The 25,866-nt window shown below is 35.6% G+C and overlaps 2 protein-coding genes and 1 long non-coding RNA gene across 19 annotated transcripts in view; 2 read left to right on the forward strand and 1 right to left on the reverse strand.

Moving 5' to 3' along the window:
* LOC147839443 (uncharacterized) overlaps positions 1–25,866 on the forward strand; it is an 837,962-nt gene that overhangs the window by 809,359 nt on the left and 2,737 nt on the right. The gene's annotated exons all lie outside the window — the stretch shown is intronic.
* The window catches only part of efr3bb (EFR3 homolog Bb (S. cerevisiae)), a 1,037,141-nt gene that overhangs the window by 295,654 nt on the left and 715,621 nt on the right, over positions 1–25,866 (forward strand). The window lies entirely within an intron of this gene.
* afdna (afadin, adherens junction formation factor a) overlaps positions 1–25,866 on the reverse strand; it is a 229,510-nt gene that overhangs the window by 78,515 nt on the left and 125,129 nt on the right. For 10 of the 17 annotated variants that reach the window (XM_087297202.2, XM_087297215.1, XM_087297211.1 and 7 more), the window contains 7 exons: positions 16,587–16,656; positions 16,404–16,510; positions 13,226–13,281; positions 11,407–11,612; positions 7,541–7,561; positions 3,166–3,311; positions 591–685 (listed from right to left, as the gene is read on the reverse strand). In XM_087297202.2, the coding sequence (XP_087153328.1) occupies positions 591–685; positions 3,166–3,311; positions 7,541–7,561; positions 11,407–11,612; positions 13,226–13,281; positions 16,404–16,510; positions 16,587–16,656 (701 nt within the window). 17 annotated transcript variants of the gene reach the window in all.

A 25,866-nucleotide genomic window follows, 5' to 3' on the forward strand; every position in this document is an offset into this window, starting at 1 on the left:
AGGAAAAAAGATCAAAACATAAAAAAAAGAAAAGTACTATTTGTGTAGTTTACCCAAATTTTTTAAATTCTGCAATCATGTAATCAAGCTTAAATTCTTATAAATTACACACTTTCTAAAATGCTGTTTAAATATGCATACGTGGCATTCGCCAATTTGCATATATTGTTCAAGAATTTTATGTTTACTTTATATTATAGCACAAAGCACAAAATCTAAAAAAAACTGACAGGTGTAAAAAGTGCTATTGGCGAAGTTCACTCAAAAATTTTAATTCTGCAATCACTTAATCACACATTACTTGTTCAAAACCTATTTGAGTTTAATTGGTATGCTGGTAGCTGCCACCCATTCCCTTCCATAGCATTTTTCCCCTACAAAGGAAGCCGATAGGTGCCAGCAACCAGCATTCTTTAAAATATCTCGTGTTTAACAGAAGAAAGAAACCCAAAGATTTAATACTCCAATGATTGAAGAGTAAAGGAGAGAGTCTGCTTATACTGATCAACTTAATAATCATACATGCCAGTTCAAAACAAATAAATATGTAAAAGAATAAAATATAATAGATAAACGAATATTCTGCTCACCTATCTTAGGCCTCTGTGGGTTTTGCTCGTCGGGATCTTCCAGGAAAGCTGGCATGTAGTTATTGAGATCTGACTGCAGACAGTGCACCAGGTACCTGCGGGAACACAAATTATTTAATATCCACCAGCAAGGGCCTTAAAAGAACTTCCTGTAAAATCCCACAGTAAATCTGAGAGCTGGCTGCTTCATAAACCGCACAAAAGCACAGTTGTTTCAGCTGCTCGTTCCAGCGCTTATAGGAAACCGAGGGCCTAAAACCACATTGTTTTTGTGCTGAAAACCAGCCTCAGGACTATAACTCTCCCTCTCTCATACAAACTACAGCTCAGCCAACACAAGCCAGACACTGAACAACATTCCTTACATTCAGCACTTCCTGACGCCTGATAATGGTTACAGGAACACAGTATGACCAGGGCAACATTTAGTTTAACAATAAAGGTCAGCAATATTCATCCATTCAGAATTAGATTTAAATGTGCAATAACCAATCATTTATACAATTTATTTACAATATTTCACATATTTATAAGCACATTTCATCTTGTAAAGTTTACTAAATTGTATATATATATATATATATATATATATATATATATATATATATATATATATATATATATATATATATATATATATATGTGTGTGTGTGTGTGTGTGTGTATACACGCATAAATCAAAAAATACACACACGCATATATATATATATATATATATATATATATATATATATATATATACAGGGCTCGAAATTGCGACCATTTCGGTCGCATATGCGCCCGAAAAATTAATCGATGCGAACTCATAATAAATTTGGGCGCATTAGTGCGATCTGTTTTGATTTTTTTTTTTAAACGTGCTGAATCGCTCTTCCCTGCCACTATATTGGTTCATATTAGCTGTCAATCACTCAAGGCTTTCCACTGTTAGATGACAGGGAGGGAGCTTTTATGTCCACGGGAAATGCAAACGGCTAAAGTGTGAAAACTTAAAGCACACAGGTTTGCAAAGTGCAAACCCCACCTAAAGTTGAGACGCAGATGAGAGCGATCATGACACGTGGTGAATATTGATCCGCCAGCTGAGATCAATCGAGTACGTGCTTTTCTGAGAAGGTGGCTGAATCTCGATGTGTTGCATTCACTGCGTGTACAGCGCAAATGTCCGCTAAAAGTCAAATCTAATACTGTATCATCGCCAAAGAAGCTCGCCTTTACTAAGTTTACACTGAAACTGCGTCTCATAACAAACAGCGGTATTGCGCCGGTGCTTAACCTGCTCAAAAATGGGGTCGGCTGACTCGCCTGCTTTTCCACAAACACAGAAAAATGAAAATCAGCTCAGACGGAACATTTAAATTGACACAAACTGAAACCAAAACTTTTAAAGAGTGATAGAAGTGAGACTTTACTTACTTTCTTTTGCCTATTCTTTCTTGAGGTGTATATATTTTTTTTATTTAGTTACTGATGACTGTTTTGCAGCTTTCAGCCTTGAATTTAATATTTTATTATAATCTTTTGTTTGTTTTGCAGCAGAAATATTATTTATTAAACTGACATGCATATATATGCTGTTTAGCAGTACAAAATAAATATTTCTTACTGCAATGCTTCATTTTTGTTTGATGCAAACTATACATTTATTTTTCATAAAGTAACAGACTTTTTATAGCAGATAACCTACATTCAAACACATTCAAGGCAGCATAATGATGAGAAATGTAATTCATTGTTACTATTATTGTCATTTTCATCATCATTAATATTCTAGAACTATTAGACACACATTTTGTAATTATTGCACACAAATATCAATGTAATCTCAGCATTAGTTATAGTTGTTTCTGGTTTTTGTTAGTCCTAATTGATGTTGTTTTAAAATACAATAAGTCCCTTAAAATACAATTTGCAGCGGTGCTCAATCATTTTTGGTGGGTGCTCCTAAATTTTTTCTGGTGCTCCTAAATTTTTGAAGTTGGGACCACCAGTGCTACCAAGTAAAAAAGTTAATTTCGAGCCCTGTATATATATATATATATATATATATATATATATATATATATATATATATATATATATATATATATATATATATATATATATAAAGAATTAATTGCTAGAGAATGCTCAGAGAATTAATTGCTAGAGTAAGAGTGCTATTTATTTATTTTGTAAGTGTTTCTACAGGTGGTTTGTCAGGCCCACTCACCTGTGTGAAGCACCCTTCATAAATGCACAGTGTTTGTGTTGGTTAATGTGCCAGTGAGATGAATGAGTGTTTTCTAAACAGGTGGTTTATTAAGTCCACTCACCTGTATGAGGCACATTCAGAATTCATAGTATTGTAGTGTGTAGTGAGGTGGGAGAGTGAGAAGAGGGCTTTTGGTTTTATTCATCGGGTTCAGTTGCTCTCGTTTTTAGTTGTCATTTGAAGAATACCAGTGAAGTTGAAAGCTTGAAAGTTTTTATAATGCATAATAGGGGCTCTTTAAAGGTCTTGTGAAGTGCTTTAAAATGTGCAGTTTTTTATTACACATGCATTTTTTATTAAACCTGAACTTGAACCACTAACTTGAAGGCCATCTGAACAAGATGAGCGAGCACATCCTGAGCATCCAGCGTGATGCGACTCAGATCCTTGTCCTGTTTGATGAAGTTCAGCAGCTCAGAAGCGTTCGCCATCCAAAACGCCAGAGCTCCAGCGATGTTCTTCTGTTTCTGTAACGCAACAAGAGAAAACCGACACAGAAACAAAGCGTTAAACACAGCTAAAGCAAAACAATCCACCACAAAAAACAACATAAGAAAAAAAAGAGTTACAGCCATGAGAAGCACTGAGTAGAACTCCCGGGATAGACGTGTGCCTCCGTTCAACCCTCCCGGCTTGCAACAACCAGTCACCGCGTCCAGAAAGATGGAAATCATTCACGTGTTAAAGAGTTAGCTCAAGCTGGTCAGGACTGACTGGGAAGCTGCGATGACTGGTTGCTCTCAATCCCACATCCCTGCAACACAGGCCCCGTTAACACCTGCTGTTAAGATGCATTTTCATCCATACGATCACAAGTGGACGGACTCTTAATACATCTGTGAAGGTTTTGAGCTTGTCCACTTTTAACCACATACAGAGGTGGTCAAAAACGCTTGCGATCAGACTGCTGTTACATTGTAGTCATTAATGTGGGCGAATGCAATTGAACAGCCACTAAAGATTACGTTTGCTTCCAAATATAGAAGTAGCTTTGAAGAAACACTGCACTTTTTTTGAAAATAGTCTCGATTTAGAGCTCCCTTACAGCCAAACAGTAGTAACAGTAACATTTTTAATTCCATTCAGTTGATCTTTGTGTATGGCAAGAGCACTTATAGCTTAGCTTAGCATAATCCATTGAATTGGATTAGACCATTAGCATCTTGCTCAAAACATTTTTAATAAGTATTTAGATAATTTTCCAATTAAAAGATTTACTTTTCTTTAGTTATTAACCAAGTAACTTGATTATTAAGCAGCCACAATGATGATAAGCTGTGATGTTACCTAGTTACGAGGCAGGGGACTATTTTCAGGTGCTGAATAATATCATTGCGCCTACAAAGTTCCTTGATTATTATGCTGGAATGAGAGTATAGTTCCTAGCCATATCCACCAAGAAAATAGCAACTTTTTATTTTCCATCAGTCTTAGTACATGATGTCACAACAAAAGAGTCAAGCTTTAAATGGAAAAAAATATCGATGCTCTTTGGTCATTTTTGAACGATATGCTAATGGTCTAATCTGATTCAATGATTTATGCTAAGCTATGTTAATAGTGCGCCCATGGACATGGAGATTAGCTGACATGGATACAAAAATGGTAAAACACAGCGGTTAAGCTCTAGGGTTGCGTCCGAAAACGCCTACAACTCAGTAGGTTCTGCATTCAAATTTGATTGAACTACACTACCGTTGAAAAAAGTACGTTCTGTACAGAATGAATGCGAGTAATACAAATGGAACTCGGAAGTACTACATCCGACATTTTGTCACCATCACTTGACCTACCCGCGTCAGTTGCGACCCTTAACTCCCATTCATAAACTCTCTCATGGTGCATCATGGGAAAGCATAGCATCATACTCGGCTCATATACTGTTTTTAGCATACTAAATAGTATGGAAGTATGCAATTTTAGACTAAGCCCTAAAGTTGTAAAATGAGGTATGAGAAATGAAAAAAATCCTATAATGGAGCAGCTTTTGATCAATTTGAGCATTTATTTGGTGAAATTCAGGCTTGTGAAGGTTTTATTTAGGCACTTTATTTATTTTGATCTCAGTCACCAATTGCATAATGTAAAGTTTTATTTGTGCAAAGAGACTCCACTTTTTAACAGTATGATTAACAGCAAAAATGTGGACCAAAGATAAATCTGATTTTAAATGTTTTTTGACAATGTTAGATGATAAGTAACATACAGCCACCCGCACACCAAAAGTGGTTGAAAGTGGACATCCAAGCATCAGTTGTCAATGCAAATGTGTGTCCCTTGTCTACTTGTGATCCGATAAACTAAAGTGCTTCTTAATCCCAGGTGTAAAGAGGGCCACAGAGGGGGGGATACACACAGCCCGGACCTAACCGGACCCCTGTGTATACCCGCACACGTCTATCACACATGACGGCGACATCAGCAACCCCCACCCAGTCCCGTCCCTCCCCAATACATCACACTGGCCACAGAACGCATCCGTAAGAACAATGACGTTAACCACAGACATGAAGTCAAATGAAAGGAAATTAAAAAGTAGTGATGCACCGATCTTGATATTTGACAGCCGACTCAGATTTAAGATCATTTTTCGTTTCAGATAAAAAAGGGGAGGAGACAAATGTAATTAGCTTTCCATTTATTTCAAAAACAGCACTGCAAGACACTTTTGGTTTTAACAAACAGAACTTAAAACCTGTAATTTTAGTAAAAATAAAATAAAGATATAATCAGCTGAATAAAAATAAATTGTCAATTATTCAGGACTGTAAAAAATTAACTGTAACAACTACTGTTGCTGATAACGCTAATTGTAAAAATCAATACAACCATTTTCAATAAAATGATTCAGTTATTTACTCCTAAAACTTCATGTTTCATTGCTAGATGTATCATTTTTGTAGAATTATTCAGTGGCATATTTTTAATGGCTGTTAATGGCCACCTATTGGTTAAATAATGTAAGTGCTGCCTAAAACTGTCATTTTCGAGCATCAAGTTAAATGCACATGATGGTGATTGTTATCTGTACCATAAACATCAGAGTTTTATCTAAACTATAAGCTGTAATCCCAGTATTACTGTGTTATTTCACTGCTTGTAACTTCATAATTAACTCAAAAGACTAAAGACTGAATCCCTTTCTTGACTTTTGCGTTTTTTTTTAACACAGATGTAAGCGCAGTTATTTAAAGGTTTAATAAACATATGCAAACCACCATAATTGATGATTTATGTTGTGTGGGTGTTGAGATCCCAATCATTTAATGATTAATCGTGCAGCTTACACTGAAAGCATTAATGCAGGCTAAACAAGTAGTGACAGAAAACACCTTTAATTAATAACCTAAGAAACCCACCAAATCCCAAATAACCTGTCACAACTTCTTCTGTCATCATTATATTTTACAGGAAAACCTAAATGCTTTCATACTGTGATCATTACAAATTAAGAATTAATCTACAAGCAAAAAATAAATGTATTAACCTAATCCACGGGTCACGTGCGTTCCAAACCGTGGGTTGCGATCTAACCTAACCCTAATTATATAATAAAAAAAAAAAACAACAACAACAAAAAAACCAGAAACAAATTTACTTTCTGCCTGGAGGTGGCACTTACAGAACAAGTGTTTCATTGATTTAGTGCTGTAAAAAAAAAAGCAGCTGTGCCATGCTTTTATTTGCATTATATAGAGATGATCTAAAAAGTAAAAACATCTGAACTTCTCTCAAGACAACGGGTTTCCCTTCACTGGAAAAACAAACAGGTTGCATTAAATGAAGCTGAATCAAATGAACCACATGAGTTCTTTGAACTAATATTATATTAAACTGACTAAATACAGCTTGAGTAACAATTATCTTAGTATTATCTAAGTTGAAGGAGTAACAATGAACTTAAAACACATGTTGTTATGACTAATTGATCATAATGTATTCATTTTACAGTGTTTTAGATACTTTATTAAAATTGCCACCTGAATTTAGCTTTTATTTTATTTTTTCAGGTTTTATTTTGACAATTTCTATCAGCATCAGCATCTTATGACTTTTTAAAATATTGTATTGATATACTGTATGTATATATATATATATATATATATATATATATATATATATATATATATATATATATATATATATACACACACAGTATATACAGTATATTTATATATTTATATATATATATATATATATATATTTATATATATATATATATATATATATATATATATATATATATATATATATATATATATATAATAGAAGTAAACAAAAACCTTGGTTGCCAATTGCACATTAGAAACAAACAAAAAATATAATTAAAAAGTCAGATTTTTCTGGCCGTTTGATCAGTGCATCTCTATTATGAGTTTCCAAACAAGCGAAATGGGGGTAGTCTCTCATCCACACTGAAGTGCAGTTAAGCAGAGGTAAAAAAAAAAAATGGAAGATGCCGCAATTAAAAAGTTGTCAATTTTAGTATCGCATGGTCCAGGTTGAGTCGTAATGAGGGGGTGTTATGAAACGATTGCGTCCAGCTGTAGGAGGAGGGATTACTTTAGTTGGCTTGGGTTGTTTGCTTTCTGTTATGGGGGATAAAAGAGGCATGGAAGACGGAGCAAAGCTGACAGAGAGAGAGATAGAGAGAGAGGAAGAATTGAGACGCCTCCCTAGCAGCACAAACTCCTACCTGATCACCTTCAGCAATCTCCTGTAGAGATAGTAGGTGTGGGAGAGGAGGAGGAGGGGGACAGACATCCGACAGGACAGAGAGAGAGACTGTCAACAACAGCCATGGCATGGACAGAATTCACACAGGTATGTAAACAAAGACATTCACGCTCACACACAACATCATCTTCTTCATCTCACACTATACTGCATATCCGCAGTTCTCTCCTCTCTGGGTTGGCTGCCTGTCAGGTTCCAGATTGATTTGTGGCTATTAGTTTTTACTAATAAATCCTTAAATGGTCTGGCATCTCCTTATTTATCAGATCTCCTACATGTATAACGTCCTGGTAGGTCATTAAGGTCATCAGATCAGTCTGTTTCGAGGACCTGGTGTAAGTGAAGAGGGCATCAGGCTTTTTCTGTTTACTTGTTTTTATAAACCTTCTGGGGGTCATGTGATGCTTTTAACCTAGGTGCACATTTTCACTAAGCTTCAGCAAGCATCATGCTTATTATTTGAGCTTTGAACTTTGTGGCTATTTTATAATTTTTTTAATTTGAATTTTATGAATCATTCTTCAGCATTCAACTCCTAAGCTTGTCAGGAACAGGTCCTGCTTCCTCTCAGCAAGAAACCAATGTTGGACAAGGCTGCACGGTAACAAAAAGCCAACCGACTGTTAATCAAGGATTGTGCCGTGGTCTGAAATATATATATATATATATATATATATATAGAATTACCCAAGAATACATGGGAACAAGAGTTGGGGATCACCATCAGTGAAATAGAATGGGATTATATAGTCAATCTTGTACACAGTTCTTCTATATGTGCCCGACACAGTTTAATGCAGTGCAAGATTTTTGACAGAGCACACTACACTAATGCCAGATTAGACAAAATATACCCAAATAGAAATAATACTTGTAATAGGTGTCAACAATCTCCAGCAAATCACACACACATGTTCTGGTCTTGTCCAAAATTGACAGTGCTTTGGTCTAAAATATTCAATACTTTTGAAAAAAATTTTAACATATCCGCCACTCCAAATCCTCTAACAGCACTATTCGGAATTCCTTTTGAGCCAAATTTGCCTTACACAATACAGAACATTGTGGCTTTTACTACATTATTGGCTAGGAGGCTTATTCTCCTGAAATGGAAACAAACATCTCCACCTTCACATGACAGATGGATAAAAGACATTTTTTGTGTTTAAAATTGGAAAAAAAATTAGGTTTTCATTAAAAGGCTCTTTAAAAACCTTTTACAAAACAACAAGGGAAACCCTTGTTGAATTATATTGACACTATTGATCTTGAAGCAGAAGAGGAATAAAGGTTTTTAGTTTTATTTTGTTTTTTGTTTTTATTATTATTTATTTATTACTTTTGTAGTTAGTTTTTTTACTGTTGTTTATATATTTATTTATTTATTTATTTTTTACATTTACCGTGTCATTTCATAACTATATATTTTTTCTGATGTTCATTGGTTTTTAGTTGTGAAAAAGCAGAACAGTGTATTACTTATTTCAGTATGTATATGATATTGTATCTGCAAAAAATTTTATTAAATATAGTTGGCAAAAAAAAAAAAAAAAAAAAAAATATATATATATATATATATATATATATATATATATATATATAGAGAGAGAGAGAGAGAGAGAGAGAGAGAGAGTTTCATCTCTCTCTGAGCCTGTCCAAACTTATATTAGTGCTTAATATGTGTGATGTTTCCCTTTTTTCTTATTTTTGTCCTTCCCTCCATCTATCTATTGACTTATTTACTTATTTTCAAGGATTACTATAATTTCATTATTATTATTTTGCCCTAAAAAGTTTATGTACTTATTTATTTGGTAAACATTTAGTAAACCTATTTGCTACTATTGTTTATGATTTGATATTGTAGTACATTTGGACTATAACCCATTGCACATTTTTGTAAAGCTTGCCTCTGATTACATCTCTAAAAGCACATTGTACATTCATTTTGATAACCTTAAATAAATCACAAAAACATTTGAGTGTTTGTTTTATGTTTTAGTTGGTCTTTATGTGCTGTGTAATTAGTTATTTTCATTAGGATGCATTGTGTTCAGCACTCTAGGCAATGCAGTGTGGTAAAAATGTGCTATATTAAAAACAACTACAACTATACTGGCGTACGGGACATCCTGAGGCTCTAGACTATTGAGCGGTAGTTTAGTTCAGTATAGTATGATTGGGTTTAAGTCACCCTGATCAGGCTTGTCTTTCCACAACCAAAAGTACACTTACTTGCTGGTGGCACTGACACTTATTATTGAAGATTTCCAGTAAATTCAGAAAAAGACCAATAATCATTTTATATATTATGTGCGTAATCAGACTTCATGCAGTCATAAACTTTCATTTCAGGTACAGAATTTTTTTTTAAGTGTTATTACACAAAGGAAAGAGATTATTTATGTTATTATAAGCATCTGAGCAATGCTGTTTTTCTCTGAGATGTACAGTCGAACATCTGGGTGGGCCACCAAAAGAAACCTGCATTCGCTGTGCAAATAAGAACATAAATAAACCGAGAACATGTGGAGCTCATTTCTGAAGTGTAAAGAGGCGTTCACGGTCATTTGTGGTGAGCGAATGATGAAAGTGAACGTTGGCGTTATAATGAGGGTGTTTAGTCACTTGACGCAGCTGAGAACAGTATCATGTCATGACAATGAGCTAATACCTAACCACTTTGTAGAATTAATATAAAGTGATACAGTGGGGAAAAAGTATTGAAGAGACTCAAAGTTTTGCTTATGATATGACATATTATCCAATGCTGATATTTATACTACTAGATAAAAATCTGGGGTTGGCGCTCTAGTCCAGTTCTGAACAGCTGATGGCGCTCTAGGCTAGTTTTGAACAGCTGATGGCCCTCAAGGCTAGTTTTGAACAGCTGATGGCGCTCTAGGCTAGTTTTGAACAGCTGATGGCGCTCTAGGCTAGTTTTGAACAGCTGATGGCCCTCAAGGCTAGTTTTGAACAGCTGATGGCGCTCTAGGCTAGTTCTGAACAGCTGATGGCGCTCTAGGCTAGTTTTGAACAGCTGATGGCGCTCTAGGCTAGTTTTGAACAGCTGATGGCGCTCTAGGCTAGTTTTGAACAGCTGATGGCACTCTAGGCTAGTTTTGAACAGCTGATGGCGCTCTAGGCTAGTTTTGAAAAGCTGATCGCGCTCTAGGCTAGTTTTGAACAGCTAATGGCACTTTTGAACAGGTGATGGCGCTCTAGGCTAGTTTTGAACAGCTGATGGTACTGGAGGCTAGTTTTAAACAGCTGATGGTACTGGAGGCTAGTTTTGAACAGCTGATGGCGCTCTAGGCTAGTTTTGAACTGCAAATGGCGCTCTAGGCTAGTTTTGAGCAACAGACGAAAACTTCTTTTTTTTCTGCCAATACATTTCAGTGTGTAAGCCCAGGGACTGTCAGAAGCTTTGGAACCAAACTCTGTAGAGTAAATATGGTTCATGAATCAAGAACAACAAGAGACAGAGACACAAACACACACACACACACACACACACACACACACACACACACACACACATTCACAGTACAAAAACACACAGGGGAAACACTGAGTGCAGTAGTTTAAGCACTGTTTGCTGAGGCAATGACCTGAATTGATGAGAGCAGAGTGACACAAGCTTTAACTCTACCACTACAAAAGCATGTATAATGCAACTGCACAAACACATCTCTACTTTTACAGCTACAGCATCATGTATGAAGTATAAATAATAAAGTTAAACAACTCCCATTGTAAAAAAAAAAAAAAAAAAAAAAGAGAGATAAGAAGATAATGATGATAAAAAAAAATGCAGACACCCACCTGGATGACTCCTTCCATCATGCTCACCATCTTGTTGACAATGGCGATGACTTTGTGTGTGCGTTCGGAGGGACTGATGTCTGGCCGGTATTGGCTGGACATGACATAACGGCAGGTCATGTACAGCACGTATGTGGGAGAAAGCTTGAAGTGCACTGTCGAGCTGTTGGTGTAGTTGATGATGGCCGACAGGAAGGCATCCTCGGCTATGGGGGAGAATCATGGGACAGATGAAGCGTAGAGATTAAATTGTAATAAAAAAAAAAAAAGTTTTTATTTTAGCATGATCATTCACAGAGCTTCAAAATGCATCATTATTTTCTTTTGAATTATTTCTGAGCTTAAGCTTTTACCAGCAGATTGCGGTCTAAGCTAGTTTTGCATAGCAGGTTGGCGTACAAGGCTAGTTTTGAACAGGTGATGGCGCTCTAGGCTAGTTTTTAACAGCAAATGGTGATCTAAGCTAGTTTTGTACGGCAAGAGGCACACTCTAGGCTAGTTTTGAATAGCAGATGGCGCTCTAGGCTACTTTTGAATAGCACATGGGGGTCTAGGCTACTTTTCAATAGCAGATAGTGCTCTAGGCTAGTTTTAAACAACAGATTGAACTCTATGGGTTAGTTTTTAACAGCTGATGATGCTCTAAATTATATTTGTACAGCAGTTGGCAGTCTAGTTTAGTTTTAAACAGCAGATCGTGTTCTAGGATAGATATAAAAAGCAGAAGGCAGTCTAGGCTGGTTTTGAACAGCTGATGGTGCTCTAGATTAGATTTGTACAGCAGAAGGCAGTCTAGTTTAGTTTTAAACAGCAGATCGTGTTCTAGGATAGATATAAAAAGCAGAAGGCAGTCTAGGCTGGTTTTGAACAGCTGATGGTGCTCTAGATTAGATTTGTACAGCAGAAGGCAGTCTAGTTTAGTTTTAAACAGCAGATCGTGTTCTAGGATAGATATAAAAAGCAGAAGGCAGTCTAGGCTGGTTTTGAACAGCTGATGGCGCTCTAGATTAGATTTGTACAGCAAAAGGCAGTCTAGGTTAGTTTTAAACAGCAAATCGTGTTCTAGGATAGAAATAAAAAGCAGAAGGCAGTCTAGGCTGGTTGAACATCTGGTGGCGCTCTAGGTTAGTTTTGAATAGCAGGTGGCACTCTAGGCTAGTTAACAACAGCAGATGGCACTCTAGGCCACTTTTGAATCACAGGTAGCGCTCTAGGCTACTTTTGAATCTCATTTAGAAACAACTTTAAACAATTAACTGAATATGTAAGTGGTAATAAATGACATGACTTGATCATCTGCTGTAGTTGTGATAAATCTACGCAAAGGCACAGAAAAAATCTGTCATATGCCAAAAAACTCACTCCTACCACCTAGTAGTATGGTGAAAAAATGATGCACTCCATTTACATGTTTTTCTTTCTTTTAAAAAAAACTAAATGATTTTCAACAAACAAAAAAAAAAGTGTAAATCATTGTTCAACAAGCTAAACACTAAGACAACAGTTTTCTAACAGTCATCAATAGTTTCCAAGCATTGATTTTCAAGGCGGCTAACCATTAGTGATTTCTATAATTAGCTGTCTGTTTAGCTGCAAAATCAGCACTACAAATGGAAAAAATAAAACCATCCCATCAGCCGGGTCATGTAGAAACACTAAGTTGTCTTATTGCAACACCCAGGACAACACAAACCAAACAAACATGACATTAACAAGCCAACAAAACACACGACCCAGTTAAAGACGAAACACACAAAGAGAAACGAAACCAGCACAAATCAGCGGGTCTTGCTTGTTAGACAGATTGTGCTTTACTCACAGTTTTCCCTGAACTCGATGCTGGCGGGCAGAGTGAGCTCCGGGCCGTCCTGAGACCTGCGGGGAAAGAATTGGTGCTCGATGAACCAGTTCAGATAGGACAGATTGACGCCGCTGTCTACAGAAGCCCACCGCTCCAGAGACCCTGCACCCATCCTGCCATACAACATCCCGCTGCAGATGCCAGACTCTGTATGTGTGAGTGCGTGAGTGTGTTTGTTCATTGCCAATGGATTATTGATGACAGGACTGAAGCCAGGTGAGCGGCGGGTTCAGGTGTCTCAGGTTCCGACTGAAGGAAGGAGTAGTGTTACATATAGATGCCTGCACTCGCTGCCGACTCCATAGAGACCCTCAGTGACTGACAGATCACGCACACATAAAAAACCTGCTCTTACTAAACAGAGACGGATAACGTGGACTGGTTTTTGGTTATATGTGGGCCAGGAGCACAAAACTTATGTTAGATATTATTATCATTATCTTAGATATATTGTAAAATTCATATTTTAACTATATCAAAACACAACTTTAGATTAGTAATGTATCTTTTAAAGCACTGCATTTAGGCTGCTTTACACTGCAGATCTTGATGGTCAATTTAAATTTTGTGACCGTATCTGATTTTTTTGATGACCGGCTTACATCCTCTTTTAAAAGTGACTTGTATCCAATGGTCTGCATTTACACTGCACACTGCAAAGGCGCATTGGACCAGAAAAAAAAAAGAGCAGGCACTGACTAATAGCTGATAATAAAAGAGTGCTCTTTTCTCCATTCCTGTACTTAAGCCCAATCCCAATTCTACCCCTTAATATAAAAAACGATAAATGTGGCTATCTATAATCCATAATAATAACTCCTGTATAGTTGTCCCACAACATTCTGTCACTTGATGACACTCGAATACCCTGTGAGAAAAGTCTAGTGGCTGTGAATGAGCTTTTTACAGTGTCTGGTATAATGGCCACAGTAAATGCAAAGTACAGCTACGATCTTATTGCCACATTATATCGTTATAGTAACATGATATCATTGCCTTCAGTGATACCTTGAAGATGAAAGCCAAAAAATTGCAACTGGAGTAACTATTGTTGTACTCGTATAAAGAAAGAGATTGCGATGACATTTGATGAAGTGTGCGGGTGTTGTGCTGTCCCATTTCCTTCGGGGTAAATTTTGTCGCCCTTCCCCACTTTCAATTTCAGGGCCTTAATCTGTTTGCAGGGTTTAATTTATTTATTCCTACAGCTTATGACAGAAAAATTCTCATTTGGCCATCTTCTTTTGTTCTAGTGTAAACGATTTAAGGTTTGGGAATCAGTTCTGAAGTCTTTTCTGAAATGAAAATGTCAGAGTTGATGCCATTTTCTATGGTTTTTAAGAGGGCACGGATCCGATTCATATCGGATGAATTGCCACATTTGAACAGGGTCTGGAATTGATTTGAGTAAATCGGAATCCATGTGACTTTTTCCTGCTTACACATACACGGGCCATGGAAGAGAAAAAAAAAATCGAAATTAAGTCACTTGAACTATGCAGTGTAAATGCAGCCTTGGACAATGTTAACGGAATTTTTTTTTTTTTTTTTTTGGCATTTAGATTTTTTGAAAAAACTCTTCAGATAGTTGCATCTCAGACAAATAATGTCATACCATAACAATAAAAAGCAACAAAAGCTTTCATGTTGACACCTATGACATGCTTTGGGCTCAAACTAAATCTGCATTTTATCCCTATGTTATTGGTCTTTTCAGAGTTTTGTAAAATTACTCAAATTATTTGTGTTATTCAAATATACCAACTATACCATTAATAAAATAAATACCTATAAGAATTAAAATTAAATAAAATGTCATTTAGTGGCGATGTGTTGGCTCAGTGCTTAGCACTGTCGCCTCACAGCAAGAAGGTCGCTGATTCGAGCCTCGGCTGGGTCAGTTCGCATTTCTGTGTGGAGTTTGCATGTAATAGATAAGTTGGCTGTTCATTCCGCTGTGGTGACCCCTAATGAAAAAAGTAAAATAAAAATTAATAAAACAAATGATTTCCTAATTTTATTTTAATGATGATTATATTACAAAGAATTATTATTATTACTACCACTACTTGTATTTTGCTGTATTGCATATTTTTATTGTTTAGCATAATTAATAACAATCTCTAGATTTTTTCTAATTTTTTAATTTGTATTTCATATTTGCCTCTAACAGATAACATTTTGGCTACCGTTATTATAAATTTTGTTAGATTAGCTCCAGATTTGGCTTCAGTGCTGACTAATCTAATGTACTCGTATAATATTGTAAAGCACCCTGTAGAACATAAGAATTTAAAAGGGAGATTTGTGAGAGGTGTACTCTCAAATGTGCATTAAAAAACAAGTGCGCGTCAGAGGCAATAGTATAGTGGTACCGACATATAGCACAAAGGTGTTCATAGCGACCCGAGTTCTATTCCCGGCTCAGGATCTTTTTTTCGATCTTTACGCTCTCTCTGCTCCCAATGCTTTCCTGTCTGAAATCTCCACTGTCTAATATCATAATAAAAGTGAAAACCCCTAAAAAAACAATAAAAAAAAAACAAATGCCGTAGAATAAACTTTTAAGATGTGCATAAACTATGATGAAAGCACTTTTACACAAATTCCAGTATGTGCATTAAAAAAAAAGTCATGTGATTAAGTTACAAGAGATCATATGATGATAAAAATGTGTGAATGGAAAAACACTTTAAAACATCTGAAATGTTGTTTTGGTCATTTTAAACCATCTCAGTATTAGTGTTATTATATTATTAAATACCACCAGAATCAAGAGTGTCTGTGCTCCGCGTCTCACGCCTTCAAACAACACCACGTGTTCATTGCAAATCTGCATTGTCTTCTGAGGCGCAAGTCATTTATTAAATGAAGAAAAGATTCACGCAGCTTATCTCAATGCAGCAAAATTTCATTTTTACTGTTCATATTTGGTGCCAGTTAATCAGGAAGTGACGTCTTTGTTCTCTTTGACTTATTAGACGGAAACGCTGCTTTATTAGCAAGTCTCTTATGCGATATTCCAGTTTTGCGCACAAATGTAATTAGCGTTTTTGGATGAAAGCAGTGACAGTTAGTTAGCTAGTTAGCTAGTGACAACTACTGCAAGCACACACAGAGATGATTACGTCTTTACCTTCCATCATGCTTGCTAAAGTCCTGCTGCTCTCCACGAATCATGGGCTTCACCAGGCCTCTTTCACTGCTGTTTCCTGACCGCTCCATCTCCAGCTTCCCTGAGCTCTGAAACCAGCAATCACCCCATCAGAGACTCATCACAGCACAGAGACACGTAAAAACAATCAAGCCGATCTGAAACCTTGCTTGTAGGGAGAGCGGAGCCACTGTGAATGTCCCCGTGGAGGTCAAAGGTCGTCTCTGGGACACTCCTAAAACAGACAGAAAAAAGGGCAATTATTTCAGCAGATAACCTGAAAGTAAATAGCGTCCATAGTCAAACAAACAGACGCATGTTGTACTGTATGACCACCTGCGCACGCTTGAAAACACATAAACCGGAGCTAAATGGAAAGTCAAACAACACACAGTTACACAAACAGCCGGCTACACGTGTTGAGCTCTGAAGACCATCAATAACACGCCAACATTCATACCAGAGAAATGAATGAGCAGGCGTAAATATACACCCACGCAAGTGTTTAAACAAAATGATACAAACAAAACAGACTTTAATGACAAGATTAGAAGGCAAAATACTACTGTTTGTGCTACTGTGTTCAACAGCTGGCAAACAGCTGTGCCCGGCTCTCTGTTCATAACTACTGTATACACAAATATCAGCTATACTGAGAGAGTGTGATTATTTGAAATTGAATTGTAATGTTGTTTGATGCTGCGATTAGCAAAATCATAAGTCTGTGACATGAATGTGATTTAAATATATAACGATAACACAAATAGTCGATACGGGTTAGTCAGAATTATTAGCCCTACCTAATTATTTGCCCCCTGTATGTTTTCCTCAATTTATATTTAACAGAAAGAAGATACAGTATGTTTTCAGCAAATTTCTAAACTTAATCGTTTTAATAACTGATTTCTTTCTTATTTGCCATGATGACAGTACAGAATATTTTACTAGATAGATTCAAAATGCTACTGTAGTATGAAGCTTGACTAGGTTATTTAGGAAAGTTAGTGTACTTGGGTGAGTCATTGTATAACAATGGCTTGTTCTGTAGACAATCAAAGCAAAAATTTGCTTAAGGGGGCTAAAAATATTGACCTTAAAATGTTTTTAAAGAAATTAAAAAAAAAAAAAACTGATTTCATTCTAGCTGAAATAAATAAGACTTTCTATAGAAGAAAAAAAATATTAGAGTAAACACTGTAAACAAAATTCCTTGCCGTTAAACATCATTTAAGAAATAATTTAAAAAGAAAAGATTGAAAAGAGGGCTAATCATTTTAATTTAAACTGTATATCACAATAAGCTTTGGGTGTCCAGTGTTTAAATGCCAGCTTGTTGACCTTTCCCAATCCTAACCACCTTTCTCTCCAACTTTACTTCCTATTATTTACTTATGTCAATAAAAAAAAAATCTTTAAAAGATAACAACACTATGTATCCTGATGCAGACTCTCCTCTGCTCTATAAACAATCATGTTTATGACAATACATATAAATGTAACCCACCGGCCCTTCTGCTCCCAACTTGTGCTGAGCTGGGATCGAACCAGCATTTTTTTTTTTTTTGCATGGGAGTGGGTTGCTCTAACAGGAAGGCTAAAGACCATGGCCTCTAAAACATCTGTCGCTAGAGCAACTTTTAGAGGTAAGAGGAGTGATGTTTACCTGCATAGCACTTCGCTAGCTAGCCTCCATTACATAAATTTAAACAATATTGAAAGAAAATACCAGTTTACAACATCAAGCAATTTAATGACAAATTTTAATTTCCAAATACATCCACTAAAAGAATGTTTTGGTAATCTTCAATTAAAATTTGACCATTTTCTTCAGCATTTGGAGTAATGATCCTTTTCTTTTAACGCCAGTTTGGCGATTTCAGCCACAATATTCTTAAAAACAACCCTCTAACTGTTACATTGAGAGAATGATGCACAAAAACAAAGCCGTGCCTCCAACTCAATATTCAGTTTTAGTTGGAAGTACATCAACATACTGAATTAAAAGACTCATGCAGGTTCATACAGACTTTAACAATCAACAGAAGTGAATGAAACCAGAAGTCTCAAACCAATAATGTTCCAATAGCTGCGCCCACTCATAGGTAACAGAATAAGGTCAATAAACCAGGTTTAAATGCACCTGATTCTCTAACAAAAGACAGAGCTCTGCATTTCACACAGTCATGAGAACATAAGAATGTGTATAAATACACACATACATGCATACATACAAGCATATTTATATTAAAAATGGTTGGAAAGACTGTTGTTAAGACTATTATCACATAAGAATGTACAGAGCTTTTTTTGTGAAGAGAGAGAGACACAGGTTTGATGCATATAAAATACATAATGACTACACAATGAATGAAGGCTACACAATGAATGAAGGCTAAATTTATATATAGATCACTAATAATTTACATATACAGTTTAGGGCTAGCACTGTCGCCTCACAGCAAGAAGGTCGCTGGTTCGAGTCCCGGCAGGGCCAACTGGCATGTCTGTGTGGAGTTTGCATGATCTCCCTGTGTTCAGGTGGGTTTCCTCCGGGTGCTCCGGTTTCCCCCCCAGTCCAAACACTTGCGGTATAGGTGAATTAAATAAACTAAACTGTCCGTAGTGTATGAGTGTGTGAATGCGTGTGCAATGGGATTTCCCAATACTGGGTTGCAGTTAGAAAGGCATGTACTGCATAAAAAATATGCTGGAATAGTTAGAGGTTCGTTCCACTGTGGGGGCCTCTGAAATATGGATTAAGCCAAAGGAAAATGAATGAATGAATGAATATACAGTTTAAGCATGTTGCACTCCTTTCATTTAAAGTGTGTGCTGCACATTAACGGAAAATTGAGATTAGTTAAATTAAATCATGAACCAAAATTAGTCAGAAAAATCACAATTCAATTTTTCCCCTGATTCACACAGCCTTAGAGAGACATTTTAAAAACTCTCAGTATTAGCAATGATGTGTTCTGCTAGAAATGGATGTTATGTTAAATAACCATGTCATAATGCCCATTTTGGATAATCCAGTGAATTAAATGCAAATTTATGTTAAATCTTGATGGACAGAAACCAAAATATGAGATTATTCTGATCATAAATTAAGCCTGGCATAAGTGCAAACATAGATCAATGTAGAGCAACTCTAAAAAGCACAAGGAAAAATAAAAATGTTCAAACTGCCACTAGCTTGCTTGGTTTTGGGTCTTGTAGAGCTGCGCATCGATGGATTTGCTCTTCAGTGTTTGGACTTTCAACAGTGAAAATTAAAGCACGCTGAACTGAACGTCAACTCTAAAAACTGGACTGACGGTTTCAATCCACTAGAAGTCCTATGTTAAGTATCTTTGACACAATCTACATTGTAACAGCGCTATAGAAATAAAGATAAATTAAACTGATGCTTTATATTTCCACTCTACGTCATGTTTCTTACTTTTAAATAGCATGCATAAAAATGACAATATCTAATGCAGAACCAACAACCGGAACTGAACTTCACCTCATAAGGGGCCATGTGTTATTAACTACAGTACAAGAGAACACAAGATGTTTCTTTAATAAATCATGATAAAAACGCATTATTATTAGTCATTATTTTCTTCTAAGGACACGTTCTAACGTTCAGGGAAAAAGATGTACTATACTTTCATGATTTTGAACGCCTGTATTATCCTTGACCAAACTGTGTACACTGAACACTTTGCATGCAATGTACCTGTAGTGTGAGAAGACATCTAGCCTATATTTTCATAAATATCTGACCAACACAAAAACCAAATATTACAAGCACTGAGCTCTTGTCTGATCCTTCCCATCAACAAGCATTCCCTGTCCCGGAATGAGCAGCGCTGTAATCCAGTGGAACATCAGGACATCAGATTAGAGATTTCTGCTTACCGCCACAAACACGTCCACTGTTAGATGACATGTTTTCACATCAAATTACCGCAGGAAACGAACCTAATTTAACCTAGGCATTATGAAGGACTGGCCTTAAATGAACGCAGATTTAATTACAGCACATCGAACGCAACAGTATGCGCATGGGATACAAGCTCACACAAACCACCATCGAAAGGCAACTTTTGAAAAAACTCAAAAAGTCAACATAAGAAACAGGAATTACAACTCTGAGAGAGCTTAACGGTGGAGCTACACAGGGCAGGAATAGTTTACATGTACTAACAGAGAGTCATCATGTAAGAATAAACTATTACTAATGAGGAGGGCAGGGAAAAAGAGTGTGTTTAGCAATTAATGTGCTCTATTAAACACCTTTAAAATGTAAACGTAGCATTTCGTGAGGCTATCCTAATGCTATTACTCAACATTTGAAAGTAACATATTAGTTATTAATCATATCAAATCATATATAATCATATAATATGTGTTTTGTAAATATAATTATTCAGCAAAAATGCGTTAAACTGATATTTAAACAGATCAAAAGTTATTTATAAATGTTACGATTTGCTTTTATTTTTGTTTTCATATTTTAAGACACCCAATGCTGTTTCCTGACCATATAAATAAAACAATATTATGAATATATTACATATACATTTTTGGATGATATTTTTAATCAACATATTATAATAATTTCTGAAGGATCATTTGACACTGAACTCTAGTTCTTGCTAATTGTGATAACATTTCAATGTATGCCTGCATTAGTATTTTGATCATATCAGTGCATCCGCAATGAGTAAATGAAGAGTTCAAATGTTAAAACCTCTAAATGCCTTGTGAAATTTTCTTCTAAAATTAGCATTTTTAATCAGGCTCCTGTGTGAAATTTCAGTAGTTTCAGTTTTGGCAAAGAATATGTCACAGAGCACAGAACATGGTCTTCAGAGTAAAATAACTCAACATAAACAAAGGAGGATGAGAATAATATTCATTTTCGATTGAAATTTCTCACGGCACTTAGAGGTTTTTGCATCTAATCGCTTCAAATATTTTTTAAAAACAAGTGAAAAATTTTAAGATCCAGTAGTGTACAAATTATTATTATTATTATTAATATTATTATTATTATTATTATTATTATTTATACATTTATTTATTTATTTATTTATTTATTTATTGCCATATCAGGAACTTATGGCTATTTAAAAAAAAATTATATACATAAAAATATTACATGATAAAAACTAATTTCTATTAAAATAAAAAGTTATTTAGACAAATATATAAAATAGAAATAAATAAAATTTACATAAAAATATATTCGAGGTTAAATAAGATTTTTCAGTTCAATTTTTGATAAATAATTTAAGATTTTTCCTGGTGGTACCTTTTCAAAAATGTCTATCAAAGTATTCTCCTTATAAAAAATGTATTTAATGGTATTCAAACTTCCACATTCCAGCAAAATATGTTTCATCGTAGTGTACAAATAAATAAAACCAAAACGAACACAACACTGCTGAAATATATGATATCTATCATTATAATATATAAGAATCTGATTTTTAGACACAAGCTTGAAAACAATACCAAAACTTTTAATAATTTCAAAATGATGCAGGCTTATAGTTAAAAAGTCTATCTGTAAAAAAACAAGGTCACTTCTGAAGTATTTAAAGCCCATGAAATGTGTATGTACTCACCAGCAGCTCTGTGTTTTCCAGTGTTGTATGATGAAGCGTGTGTGTGTGGGAGCGTCCCTACTCTCCGCCTGTCTCAAACACTCTCTCTGAAGTGACACAGGCAGGACACACCCCTCTCTAACCCACGCTGAGCAGATTATAGTCTCTCTCCGACATAACCTTCAGCTCACCCTCTCCTGTCACTCTTTTACAGCAGTTCTCACAATATAGGCTGTGTTTAACATTAAAATTTGACAGGACAGTCACTGTGGAAGGACATAAAACCTGAAAAACTCCATACAACCCAACACAACCTACAATGGTTGTTACAGCCCAGTTGTTAAATACAAGCAAGCACACGCAACACACAGACATCTAAATACTGCCATCTAATGGTTTCATTATTAACACTTCTGGATAGAGTTGGCCAATATGACAAAAAAAAACGCATATCACCAAGCAAGTTATTGCATTTTCTGATAACAATATATATATATATATATATATATATATATATATATATATATATATATATATATTTGATTGTATTATATTTTATTGCAACTTATGGCTTAATTAGTGGTTAGCACTGTCACCTCACAGCAAGAAGGTCGCTAGTTTGAGCCCTGGCTGGGCCAGTTGGCATTTTTCTGTGTAGAGTTTGCATGTTTCCCCCTTATTTGGGTGGGTTTCCTTCGGGTGCTCCAGTTTCCCCCACAGTTTAAAGACATGCGCTATTGGTAAAATGGATTCTAAACTAGAATTGGCTGTGGTGTATGAATGTGTGTGTGTGTGAGAATAAGTGTGTATGGATGTTTTCCAGTAATGGGTTGCAGCTGGAAGGGCATCTGCTGCATAAAAGATACGCTGAAATAGTTGGTGGTTCATTCCGCTGTGGCAACTATGATAAATAAGGGACTAGCTGAAGGAAAACGAATGAATGAACTTAATTTGATTGTAATGCAATAATGTACACCTTATGTAAAGCTCCTTTGAAACAATAATTATTATAAAAAGCAATATCCAAATAAATGTGAAATGAATATAATATCATTTCTGTAAATGCAATCAATTAATATATATAGAGCATGTGTAAAAAAATATTTATTTTTCACATTTTAAAGTACATACATAGAAATGTACTGATTTCTGTGTGATCACATTTCTCCATTTATTTGGAACTACAGGGCCAGTGTTTGATGATGATGTGTAATATCGCGCTCAAACAAATGATGAAAAACTATTACCAAGAACAATGCATTTTCATTAAATGATGGATGACATTACATATAAAACCACAGAAGTCCGTAAGGCAAATAGTAAATCAACATTAAATATTGTTTTTTTGAAATTGTCCGAAGACAGGAACAGACATCGTTGAATAGTTTTAGGATAACTTTCAAGAAAGGTTTTGATCCACTTCAAATGTTGAATGCGATATACATCTAGAGAATGTTAAGGTCAACTTTTAAAAGATTCATTCATTCCAAAATGAAAATGATGATATTAATTATTCACCCTCATGTTCCAATCCTCTGAGACCTTCTTTTGTCTTCGAAACACAAATGAAGATATTTTAGATGGAATGCTGGAGCTCTCTCATCCTCCATAGACCGCAATGGTCTCGAGACACTCAAAGTCCAAAAAAGAACCAAAAACATTCCTTCAATGTGACTTCAGTGGTTCAACTGTAATCAGATGAAGCTCCAAGAACAAGCCAGTACACCAACAATGTCCCCCGCATCAGATCAGGGCGTGTGTTTGTTACTGCAATATAATATTTGCATGTTGTGATGCCAACTCTAATGGCAATATCTCATATTGCACCCACAGTAAACAGGCACCCTGACGACCTAACACAGGAGATAAGACATGGGTGAACAAAGTTGCACATCCTTTTTTTTTTTTTCACAAAAATGTTCTTAAAGCTTCATATGATTACAGATGAACCACTGAAGTCACATGGAATGCTTTGACAAGATGTTTGGTTCCTTTTCTGACTTTGAACATCCCAGGACAGTTGCGGTCTATGGTGCTCTATGGAAATCTAAAAAATCTAGTGTGTATATATATATTAGCGCTGTCAAAATTAACGCGTTAACGCATGGGATTAATTTTAAATAATTAATGCCTTAATAAAAATTAACGCAATTAACGCAGTTCAGGTTTTTTTACTTCCTGTTGTGGTGGACGTGTGTTCAACATAAAATAAATGTGGATAAGACCAAGGAAGCACTTTTTGAAGGCAAGTTCCAGTATAAAACAATTAGTTGCATCACAAGTTGTCCAGAGTTTCATGCAATTTCGGGTGTTTCATTTTTAACTTTCGACATCTGTTGTAAGTTTAATACCGCATGGCGAACAGAAAGAAAATCCTCCGCATTTCGTGACTCGGTGTTCCTTTAAGGTAAGGTTCCTTTTAAGGCTACACGGTAGAATTTTAATAAGATTATAATCTTAATCATATTAAAATCAGAGTATTGGTGTCATATGTAAATGTACTCAGAACGTCTGGTGAAGTCGCGAGCTGTCAAAGACAGGGCATTACTCTGCCTTTCAGCATGAGCCCTCCAAGTTTAGCGTGTTTCCACATTAAACAAAACGAAAGCGTATGCTTCGCGTTGTTGTGTCAGAATCCTTGTGAAATACAGTAATACTTTAGGACGCTTAGTTTAGGACGCTTAGCAAATTTGATGAACATGATCATGCGTGTTGAATCTGAGGGGAGTCGCTCCAGTATGGAAGGCCGTTGGGGCCAAAACGTCTGCAGCGCGTTGTGTGTGTCTGTCTCTGTGTGTGTGTGTGTGTGTGTGTGTGTGTGTGTCTGTGTCAGGCCCGTTGAGGGGTGTCAGGGGTGGAGTGAGCGACGTATCTGAGTAGGGGCAAGAGGGGTGTGCAATGTATTTAACGACCGGTTTGCAAGAAATTATCATTCATTTGCGGGCATTTGGGAGTCTCTGTGCACTTGCGGGATACTCCTAGCAACTGGATGAATGTAAAGGAGGATTAAGCAAAATTGTTTCTACTCTATAACTAATGTTCTCAACTCACAGCAATAAAACTTTACAATGACTGCAACAGTTTGTATTCTATAGTTTATTATAATAATTTTTCATTTTTCATATCTGCAATTCCTGTATTTTGGCATTTTTTTGCAGTCCACTTAGAATCCAACATGGAAACCAATGTTTTCTTTATTGGCATTGATTGTTTTGAAATTTAAATGTCATTAACATGCCTGTGTTTTAATTTCTGTAATAAATATGGCTGTCAAGCCAGGATCTTGATGGTTTATTGTGGGTATGTTGTTTACATGAAGAAATCTGTGTAACAAGTTAAATAAAAATTCTATTAAGCAATAATATTTTGAATTTAAATATTTTTTTCTTGCGTTTACATAAATTTTACATTTAAATAGGCAAAATTACAAGTTTCAGTATTTTAAATGCGATTAATTGCGATTAATTTTTTTTAAAAAGGTGCGATTAATTAGTTAATTATTTTTAATCGATTGACAGCACTAATATATATATATAAACAACATAAAGAGGAGTATTTAATAGCATAATTTTATAACAGAATGAATTATTTCATGTTAACTTAATGCTTGTGTATAATAAAGAGTCAAAAGAGCTGTTTTTAACAGTGCCTATTTTCCTGACTCCACTTCCTGTGCACGTTTTGCCACCTCTTGGAAAAAACAGGATGTATTTTTTGGGGGATATTTTTGGGATATTGTTTGCATAAGCGAGTTAAAACATTGAACACGCTCTCCTAAAATGCAGTCATAAGTTTAAAAAAATATGGCAGAATCAGGTGCTTCAGATCATTTGAATGGTTTATGT

Source organism: Danio rerio, chromosome 20 (genome assembly GCF_052040795.2).
Source record: "Danio rerio strain M-AB ecotype USA chromosome 20, GRCz13ab, whole genome shotgun sequence".
Classification (NCBI taxonomy): domain Eukaryota; kingdom Metazoa; phylum Chordata; class Actinopteri; order Cypriniformes; family Danionidae; genus Danio; species Danio rerio.